The sequence below is a fragment of the Lepidochelys kempii genome, chromosome 2 (genome assembly GCF_965140285.1).
Source record: "Lepidochelys kempii isolate rLepKem1 chromosome 2, rLepKem1.hap1, whole genome shotgun sequence".
Taxonomy (NCBI): domain Eukaryota; kingdom Metazoa; phylum Chordata; order Testudines; family Cheloniidae; genus Lepidochelys; species Lepidochelys kempii.
This window is the reverse complement of record NC_136381.1, coordinates 269,287,791-269,298,561: the sequence shown is the minus strand read 5'-3', so window position 1 is coordinate 269,298,561 and position 10,771 is coordinate 269,287,791. Positions and strand designations below refer to the sequence as shown.

Here is a 10,771-nt window from a genome sequence, read left to right as displayed (position 1 = left end):
GGGCTCAGCTGGCTACTGTTGAACAACACACCAAATGGATGGAGACCAGCATGTCCCATTCCTTGTGATGGCTGATAGAACAGCAGGCTATGAGAGTTTGAAGTGTACCCCAGAACTCCTCATGTTTGGGCAGGAGCTCAGCACCCCAGCAAACCTCTAGAATGGAGTCCCTGAAGAGGAACAGAGGGATTTGAACCATCTGGACTATGTAGAAACCCTACACCTACAACCCAGAATAGAAAGAGTTCATAACTTTGCTAGAGCAAATGTGAGGGCAGCCTCTGACAAAAACTCTGTGATGTAAGGTCATGTGGGGAGATGTTTAAGTGGGGGGATCCAGTTCCACAATCTTAGCAGTTTCTCCTCCAACTAGAAAGGACCCGCATGGCCTCACATATTGGCTAATGGCTCAGGCTAAAAAGGGGTAACAACACCATGTTACTCATGTGTTCTGTGAAAGTGAAATTTTGAATATTGAATTGTTGCAATGTGCTACTTGTACAAAAAGAGGAAACTACAGATAAAATATTATTTGGAGGAAATATTCAGTGAATAATTCTGAATAAAACTGAAAGAAAATCAGTCTGTTTGCACACAATTCACTGACAGAAAACAGAGGCAAGAGAGTTGAGCTGAAGTATCCATTAACAGTTATCCTCACAGCTCCAGTCTGTCTGTCGCTACCTTATTACCTGTGCAATGATGTTCTGAATCTCATTTGTTTCCCACAGATTCTCATGCTGATGGTCAAGACCCTGGAGGACGTGAACTGAGAATTGTCCTCGTTGGTAAAAGTGGAGCTGGGAAAAGTGCGACAGGAAACACCATCCTTGGCGTGAGAAAGTTTGAGTCCAAGCTCAGCGTAAAGTCAGTAACTGAGACTTGTGCTAAAGGGAGGGTAACATGGGATGGGAGGGAGGTTGTGGTTATCGATACTCCTGATATTTTTGATACAAAGGCCCCTGTTGAAGCATCTGCCTGTGAGATCGCTCGCTGTACCATGCTCTCCTGCCCAGGCCCCCATGCTCTGGTGCTGGTTACACAGCTGGGCTGTTACATTGAAGACGATATGGCAGCAGTCAGGCGAATACGAGAGATTTTTGGGGCTGAAGCGATGAGGTACACGGTTGTCTTATTCACCCGGAAAGAAGACTTAGAAAGTGACTCACTGAATGATTATATAAGAGACTTGGATAACCAAGATCTTCAGAAGTTGATTAAAGTTTGTGGGAACCGATGCTGCGCTTTCAACAATAAAGCAACTGGCACAGAAAGGGATGAGCAGATTAATGAACTGAGGAAAGTGATTGAGGAAATGGTGCAGGGGAATGGAGGCCGATCTTTCAGCAATGAGATGTACAAATATGCCAAAGAGAAGATTGAACAACAGGAGAGGGCACTTGAGAAAAAATACAGAGAACTAGAGGAAGAAAAGGTAAAAGATATGATACATCACTTCAAGGAGAAATATAAAAATATAAAGGAAGGCTTAAAGTCAAGGCCAGAGGAAATAAAGGAAATGCATCTAAAACTAGGCAAGACTGTATATCAAGCTTTAGAAACGCTGTCAAAAGCTCAAAAAGCCACAGAGGCAGAACAGGAAGAAAAGCTGCTGAAAGAAATACAGAAGTACTACAAGGAAAAGGGAAAACAAGGGAAGAAGGAAGCAATGATGGTAATGAGATTAGCTCTGTGTTTGCATATTTAAGTATACTTACTCCTGTGCAAATGGGACCTAAACAAAGTTCTGCGGTATTTAGGGGAATCTGGACTTGTGAGGGGCTGAGTACTGAGGGGTCTGGCACCTTGCCAAAGGCACTCAGCCCTTCAGCAGATTGAAATCCCAGGACTGTAATTATGACACTGATCACCTTTAGAAAGTGATTTGAAATCTACAAATGAAAAAGGCTATATGAGAGCAAGGTATTTATTAAGGATTAATTAATTATTAATAGTTGGATTATGTTTTAATTATTAGTATAACTGTAAGTGCCTGGCCTACCTTCTCTAAGCCATTTACTCTGTTCTTTTCCTGGATCATCTCCCTTGTTGTTCATTATTTTTTGCAGTTTCTGCTGATCCTGATCCAGTCTCAAGTTTTGGGATCTGACAGATATGTCAGAAGACCTTTTCATGGGTAGCCATTTCTAAGGAACAGTAAGACCATGATTCAAGAGAAGATGCATGTAATTATTGCAGAAAATTACAATTTGAGTGAGAGGCTGATCACTGCTGAACAAATACATTAAAAAGAATCTTAGAGATGGCAAGGAGAATTTTTGCAGCCTTATTCATGATTTTTCTTTGCTCTGATAACATGTTTGCAAATAACTGCTTATTTTTATAAATCTTTCAGCCAGAAAGGAAAGGGAGAGAAAATGAAGAAACTGCTGAAGGTAAGTGACGCTCAGAAATCTGTTCTGCACTCGCTACTGACTTAGGCACCAATGCTTCAATGACTTACATACAGGTGTAGTTTTAGGCATGGGAATAGGACCTCATAGACCCAGATTTTAAGCCCAGAAGGACCCATTAGATCATCTAGTCTGTGCTCCTGTACAGCAGAGACAAAAGCATTCCATCCACTTACTCCAGTAATGAGATCAATAACTTGTGTTTGCCTAAAGCATCTCTTCCAGAAAGACATTGAATCTTGATCTGAATATTTTAAGAGCTGGGATGGTGAATCCACCACTTCCCTTGGTAGCTTGTTCCAATGGTTAATTATCCTGACTGGTAAATGTGTGCCTTATTTCTAATTTCAGTATCTCTGGCTTTAGCTTCCAGCCATTCGCACTTTATATGCTTCTCTTTGGTACATTACAGAGCCCTTTAGTACCTGGTGTTTTCTCTGCCTGAAGGCACTTGTACTCAAGTCACCTCTCAATCTTCTATTGGTAAGCTCAACACAGTGAGTTTCATAAGTCTTCCACTGGAAGTGGAAGGTATCTGCTACAGACCACCAGACCAGCAGGAGAAGGTAGACAAGGCTTTCTTTGGACAACTAACAGAAGTTTCCAGATCACAGGCCCTGGTTCTAATGGGGGACTTGAATCACTCTGACATCTGCTGGGAAAACAATACAGCAGTGCACAGAAAATCCACAAAGTTTTAGGAGAGTGTTAGGGCCAACTTCCTGGTGCAAGTGCTGGAGGAACCAGCTAGGGGCCGTGCTCCTCTTGACCTACTGTTCACAAATAGGGAAGAATTGGTAGGGGAAGTAGAAGTGGATGGCAACCTGGTCAGCAGTGACCATAAGATGGTCAAGTTCAGAATCCTGACAAAAGGAAGAAAGGAGAGCAGCAGAATACGGACCCTGGATTTCAACAAAGCATACTCTGACTCCCTCAGGGAACTGATGGGCAGGATCCCTTCGGAGACTAATATGAGGGGGAAAGGAGTCCAGGAGAGCTGCCTGTATTTTAAAGAATCCTTATTGAGGGTGCAGGAACAAACCATCCTGATGTGCAGAAAGAATAGCAAATATGGCAGGCAACCAGCTTGGCTTAACAGAGAAATCTTCTGTGAGCTTAAACTCAAAAAGGAAGCTACAAGAAGTGGAAACTTGGACAGATGACTAGGGAGGAGTATAAAAATATTGCTCGAGCATGCAGGGGTGTAATCAGGAAGGCCAAAACACAACTGGAGTTGCAGCTAGCAACAGATGTGAAGGGTAACAAGAAGGGTTTCTACAGATATGTTAGCAACAAGAAGGTCAGGGAAAGTGTGGGACCCTTACTGAATGGGGGAGGCAACCTAGTGACAGATGTAGAAAAAGCTGAAGTACTCAATGCTTTTTTTGCCTCGGTCTTCACAGACAAGGTCAGCCCCCAGACTGCTGCACTGGACAGCACAGTATGGGAAGGAGGTGAGCAGCTCTCAGTGGTGAAAGAACAGGTTAAGGGCTATTTCGAAAAACTGGACATGCACAAGTCCATGGGTCCGGATCTAATGCATTTGAAGGTGTTCAGAGAATTAGCTGATGGGATTGCAGAGCCATTGGCCATTATCTTTGAAAAATTGTGGCAATTGTGGGAGGTCCTCGATGACTGGAAAAAGGCAAATATAATGCCCATCTTTTAAAAAGGGATGAAGGAGAACCCAGAGAACTACAGACCGGTCAGTCTCACCTCAGTCCCCAGCAAAATCATGGAGCAGGTCCTCAATGAATCCATTTTGAAGCACTTGGAGGAGAGGAAGGTGATCAGGAACAGTCAACATGGATTCGTCAAGGCCAACTCATGCCTGGCCATCCTGACTGCCTTCTATGGTGAGATAATTGGCTCTGTGGATATGGGGAAAGTGGTGGATGTGATATACCTTGACTTTAGGAAAGCTTTTGGTACGGTCTCCCACAATATTCTTGCCAGCAAGTTAAAAAAGTATGGATTCGATAAATCGACCACAAGGTGGATAGAAAGCTGGTTAGATTGTGGTGCTCAGTGGGTAGTGATAAACAGCTTGATGTCAAGTTGGCAGCTGGTATCAAGTGGAGTGCCCCAAGGGCTGGTTTTCTTCAACATCTTAATTGATGATCTGGATGAGGGGATGGATGGAACATTCAGCAAGTTCACAGATGACACTAAGCTGGAGGGAGAGGTAGATATGCTGAAGAGTAGGGATAGAGTTCAGAGTGACCTAGACAAATTGGAGGATTGGGACAAAAGAAATCTGATGAGGTTCAACAAGGACAAGTGCAGAGTCCTGCACTTCGGAAGGAAGAATCCCATGCACCGCTACAAACTGGGGACCGACTGGCTGTGCAGCAGTTCTGCAGAAAAGGACCTGGGGATTACAGTGGATGAGAAGCTGGATAGGAGTCAGCAGTGTGCCCTTGTTGCCAAGAAGGATAACAGCATATTGGGCTGCATTAGGAGGAACATTGCCAGCAGATCGATGGAAGTGATTATTCTCCTCTATTCGCCACTGGTGAGGCCACATCTTGAGTATTTGGTCCAGTTTTGGGGACCCCCCACCAACTACAGAAAGGATGGGGACAACTAGAGAGAGTCCAGTGGAGGGCAATGAAAATGATTAGGGGGCTGGGGCACATGGCTTATGAGGAGAGGCTGAGGGAACTGGGATTGTTTAGTCTGCAGAAGAGAAGAGTGAGGGGGGATTTGATAGCAGCCTTCAACTGCCTGAAGGGGGGTTCCAAAGAGGATGGAGCTCGGCTGTTCTCGGTGGTGGCAAATGACAGAACAAGGAGCAATGGTCTCAAGTTTCAGTTGGGGAGGTCTAGGTTGGATATTAGGAAACACCATTTCACTAGGAGGGTGGTGAAGCACTGGAATGGGTTACCTGGGGAGGCGGTGGAATCTCCATCCTTAGAGGTTTTTAAGTCATTAACATCTGCCATTTTCTCCACCCCTTGAATCATTTTGGTAGTGCTTTGTACCCTCTACATTTTTCAGCTTTTTTTTTTAAAAAGGTGACACCAGAACTGGACGCACTATTCCAGGATCAGTCTGATAAATGCCATAAACATGGATAAAATCACCTCCTTATGCCTGTGTATACATCCAAGGATCACATTAGCCCTTTTTGCCACAGCGTCGGACTGGGAGTTCGTGTCATCTACAATTTTTATCTCAGTGCTTTTATATTTACTTCCAGATATTGAATACAAGTATCAAATAATGTTGGGCCTACCCCCAGTCCTCACAAAACCCCTCAGAAACACTCCCATCTGATGATGATTCACCATTGAAAACTCCTTTTTGAGATCCGTCAATTAACGAGATTTTAATCCATTTAACATGTGCTGTGATGTTGTATAATTCTAGTATTTTCATGAGAATGTCATGCAATACCAAGTCCAACGCCTTAGAGAAGCCTAAGGATAAACATCATACAGCTTCTTTTATCAACTCAACTTGTAACCTCATCAAAAATGCATCCCGTTCTAGCGTTCACATTAGAAAAGGGATGTTATACAGTGGGTGAGGGTGCAGCAAAGAGCTACAAAAGGGATTTGAGGGCTGGAGAAAATGCCTTACAGTGAGAGATTTAAAGACTCAATCTGTTTAGTTTATCAAAATCAGTATCAAGGGTATAAATACATTCATTTGGAGAAATTACTGTGTGCCAAAGAACACTTTAATCTTGCAGAACACGAACCAACTGCTGAAAGTTAAAGCCAGATAAATTCAGTTGAGAAATTAGGCACAGCTTCGACAGTGAGTGTAATTAACCATTGGAACAAGCTCCCAATGGAAGTGGGGAAGTCCTTGTTTCTTGGTAGTTTCAGATTGAGACTGGTTGCCTTTCTGGAACGTGCTTTAGGTAAACACAAGTTACTGGGCTCAATACAAAGGTAACTGGCTGAAATTCTCTGCCTTGCATTATGCAGGAGTTCACACTAGATTACCATAGATTATCTCTTCTGGCCATGTACACCTGTGACCCCACACAACTATTAATGGAAATAATGATACACTAAATCCCCTTTGATTCCTTTTAGAAAAGGAGTACTTGTGGCACCTTAGAAACTAACAAATTTATTAAGGTGCCACAAGTCCTCCTTTTCTTTTTGCGAATACAGACTAACACGGCTGCTACTCTGAAACCTTTGATTCCTTTTGTAAGTCCTCAGAAATCTCAGTCCATGCAGGTCAATGCTAACACACCACATCCTCCGTTGTTTCTGCTCTCGTATTCCGAAGAGGCTGTCATATTTTTTGTGTCACAGTTCTGTGATGATGTCAAATGCCAACTGGCTGCTCAGCTCTGACACCATAGTGGTGAGAGCAGCACCTTTCACATGTGACTTAAAATCCATTTGTATCAAAGCACTGGGATGCTCCAGTGACCTCGACCTGAATTCTGATCTGAATTCAAACACAGGGAGGTTTCAAATCCAGACCCAAATCTTGAAACTCAGGCAGCCTGTAGTTTTAATGCAAGTTTATATAAATATTTGTTTTAATTAAGAGAAATCTTAAACCCACCATCTTTACTTTATTATACATGCAATAACATAGTAAATCTGTCAAAATTCTTCCCAACAGGTGCACAAGAAAGCAGCCACATCAAATTAAAATTCATCCTTGTTGGTAAGGAAGGAGCTGGGAAAAGTGCAACGGGAAACACCATCCTTGGCAACAAAGTGTTTGAGTCCAAACTGGGGGCAAAGCCAGTAACCGAGGCTTGCAGTACAGGGAGCATGAGCTGGAACGGGAAGGAAGTTGTGGTTATCGATATGCCTGATGTATTTTCTCCAGAGGCCAGTGACACAGAAACCTATCGAGAGATCAGTCATTGTATCCTGCTCTCTGCCCCAGGCCCTCATGCTCTGGTGCTGGTGACTCAGCTGGGCCATTACACTGAAGAAGACAAGGAAGCAGTGAAGCGAGTATGGGAGATTTTTGGAGTCGAAGCTAAGAGGAACACGATTGTCCTGTTCACCCGGAAAGAAGATTTAGGCGGTGACTCACTGAGGGACTATGTGACAAACTCAGATAACAAAAATCTTAAGGAGCTGATTCAAGAGTGTAAGAACCGGTACTGCGCTTTCAACAACAAAGCAACTGGAGCAGAGAGGGACGAACAGGTTAATGAGCTGATGGAAATAACTGAGAAAATGGTGGAGGAGAATGGAGGCAGATGCTACACCAATGAGCTGTATTCTGAGGTGGAGCGTATGGTGGATGGAGGAACTGAAGAAAAGCACAGGAAGGTTGAAGAAAAACTGAGAGAGCAGATGGCAAAACAAAAGACACCCAAGAGAGAGGCTATGACTACTAGATTACACAACATGTTGAGGAGACCCTGGCTGTAAGAGTAATGACCGAGGCCCAGCAGCTCCCACCTTCCACTGATCTATGGAGGAAGGGGCCTGTACCATTGGGGCAGCCTCCAGGACAAGGTGTAAAAGGCTTATCCCCTGGAAGCAACTGTAGCCATCATCAGCCAATAGCAGGGAGCCAGGGACCAGAACCTTCACAACCTGCCATGTGATAACGAACCTTTTGGATTTCCCATTTTGGACTCTGAAACCTACTTCAATCACTATGCATAAACAACCCACCCCACTGCCAATAATGCCACCTGCTCTGCAATATCACTGCACCCCACCATTGCCTCTATCCTTCTTCCCTACCACTTTCCCTTGTTTTCATCCCTAATTTGTTCCCATATGCCCATCCTCCCCCTTTTGCCTCTGCTACACCCTCACATGCCCTCTACCCCCGAAAAAAAGTTATTTGTTGTATGTAGCTACAGTTTGGAAACACCAAAATACAATCAAATTAATGCTAATACACTGTTTTATGTATATTTATTTGTATTTTATTAGCATCTAAGGGCTCCAATCAAGCATTGGGGCCTTATTGTGCTGGATGCTCTGCAAACATGCAGTAAGAAGGCAGTCCCTGCCCCTAGAGCCATACATGTCTCATTTTAGTTTGTAAGATATACAAGCTCATGGGGGTTAGCCACAGTGAGCTGGGAGAAGATTGTGGTCTGTCTGTTCAGTGAAGGGTAAGTGACGGTACAGTGTGAGATGACATTGTGTGCACAAGGGTGAAAGGGTTTTAAAATTTAGCAGCTGTGATGTTCTTTCTGTGGAGTACGCTAAGTGTGTGAGTGCCGGGCAGGTGTATGTAGCTCCTGTTCAGTACAGGGCAAAAGCAGCGTTATGTGTTATGTGTGTATTGGGGCCTCTCTCATAGAGGGGAGAGTTAAGGTTGCACGAGCAGGTATCCTGCATGGGCATGTAACTCTGTGTTTCCTGGATTTCATAAGCTTGAGTTATGCTAAACTCGGTGTTCTAGAAGGGCACATCAAACCACTGGTCAATTTTCACTGTACTAATGAAGGTTTTTGTCAGTGAATGTCCTGGGGTGTTTTTTTTAACAGAGAAATATTGTTGGTAGGGGACAGTGGTTATTGAGGCAGCTGTAATTATCATGTGGGTGTGCAGCTGAGATGCTGTGGTGGCCAGGTAATAATGATAATAGCTAACTCTTTTCATCAGATCACAAAGAGGGAAGCATCATTAATCCCATTGTACAGAGGGGAAACCTGAACATGTTAGGGGGTTTATTCCTTCACCCACTTACTTCCCTGGTCCTTCTCGCATGAACAGAGAGCAACAATACCCGAAGTCCAAAGGTGCAAACAATTCGATGTTTATTGGGGTGAACTTCCAGCAAGCATGATTCCGGTTTCCTTACTTATGGTTCCCCTTCCCAGCTCTGACAACACAGAGCCTTACCTGTGTCCCTGTACCCATCCCTTAGCAAAACATGATTCCAATTTCCCCACCCCCATTCCCGGTTCCCATTTCCTCCCCCCTTACTTCCTGATTGACTGCAGCCTATATAGTAAAACTTGAGTTCTGCTTAGCTATACCTTAACCAATCATTTTCCTGAAATTTAACGAACCAATCCTAACATATTATAACATGATTATGTAACCAATTATATCTCACCACCTTAATTAGTTTACACCCAGTGTCATAAATATAAAGGGAAGGGTAAACCCCTTTAAAATCCCTCCTGGCTAGAGGAAAAATCCTCTCACCTGTAAAGGGTTAAGAAGCTAAAGGTAACCTCGCTGGCACCTGACCAAAATGACCAATGAGGAGACAAGATACTTTCAAAAGCTGGGAGGAGGGAGAGAAACAAAGGGTCTGTGTCTGTCTATATGCTGGTCTTTACCGGGGATAGACCAGGAATGGAGTCTTAGAACTTTTAGTAAGTAATCTAGCTAGGTATGTGTTAGATTATGATTTCTTTAAATGGCTGAGAAAAGAATTGTGCTGAATAGAATGACTATTTCTGTCTGTGTGTCTTTTTTGTAACTTAAGGTTTTGCCTAGAGGGATTCTCTACGTTTTGAATCTAATTACCCTGTAAGGTATCTACCATCCTGATTTTACAGGGATGATTCCTTTACTTCTATTTACTTCTATTTCTATTAAAAGTCTTCTTGTAAGAAAACTGAATGCTTTTTCATTGTTCTCAGATCCAAGGGTTTTGGTCTGTGGTCACCTATGCAAATTGGTGAGGATTTTTACCAAACCTTTCCCAGGAAGTGGGGTGCAAGGGTTGGGAGGATTCTGGGGGGAAAGACGTGTCCAAACAGCTCTTCCCCAGTAACCAGTATTAGTTTGGTGGTGGTAGCGGCCAATCCAAGGACAACGGGTGGAATATTTTGTACCTTGGGGAAGTTTTAACCTAAGCTGGTAAAAGTAAGCTTAGGAGGTTTTCATGCAGGTCCCCACATCTGTACCCTAGAGTTCAGAGTGAGGGGGGAACCTTGACATGGTGGCAGAGTGGTGGGATTAAGCTGAAATAATTTTGAGATCAATTTGAGATTTTTTGAACTAGAAATACAGATTTTAAAAAAGGAATTTTTTTTTCCTTTGGAGCTGCTGGAAAGCAGCTAGATTTTTCTCTGCTTTGGGGCCAGAGCAGAAACAAAAGGGGATTATCTTTGTGAATTGCAGGTTTTCTTTCCCTGGAGGCAGGGTACTTAACTCCTGCAGGGAAATTCACAGTCATAGAATCATAGAATCATAGAATATCAGGGTTGGAAGGGACCCCAGAAGGTCATCTAGTCCAACCCCCTGCTCGAAGCAGGACCAATTCCCAGTTAAATCATCCCAGCCAGGGCTTTGTCAAGCCTGACCTTAAAAACCTCTAAGGAAGGAGATTCTACCACCTCCCTAGGTAACGCATTCCAGTGTTTCACCACCCTCTTAGTGAAAAAGTTTTTCCTAATATCCAGTCTAAACCTCCCCCACTGCAACTTGAGACCATTACTC

At 43.5% G+C, this 10,771-nt stretch overlaps 1 protein-coding gene across 1 annotated transcript; it reads left to right on the top strand.

Moving 5' to 3' along the window:
* Nucleotides 1-936: 936 nt before the first annotated feature.
* LOC140905794 (GTPase IMAP family member 1) lies at nucleotides 937-8,183 on the top strand. The gene is made up of 3 exons (XM_073329282.1): nucleotides 937-1,675; nucleotides 2,357-2,396; nucleotides 7,011-8,183. The coding sequence occupies exons 1-3, from the start codon at nucleotides 1,001-1,003 to the stop codon at nucleotides 7,778-7,780; spliced, it is 1,485 nt and encodes a 494-aa protein (XP_073185383.1). The 5' UTR covers nucleotides 937-1,000; the 3' UTR covers nucleotides 7,781-8,183.
* Nucleotides 8,184-10,771: the final 2,588 nt, after the last annotated feature.

What these genes read in the sequence shown, in the direction of transcription:
- LOC140905794 (XM_073329282.1), top strand. Translation starts at nt 1,001, where the DNA reads ATGCTCTCCTGCCCAGGCCCCCATGCTCTGGTGCTGGTTACACAGCTG. An exon ending in GGAAGAAGGAAGCAATGATG is followed by an intron (nt 1,676 to 2,356) that starts GTAATGAGATTA and finishes TAAATCTTTCAG; the next exon opens with CCAGAAAGGAAAGGGAGAGA. An exon ending in AAATGAAGAAACTGCTGAAG is followed by an intron (nt 2,397 to 7,010) that starts GTAAGTGACGCT and finishes TCTTCCCAACAG; the next exon opens with GTGCACAAGAAAGCAGCCAC.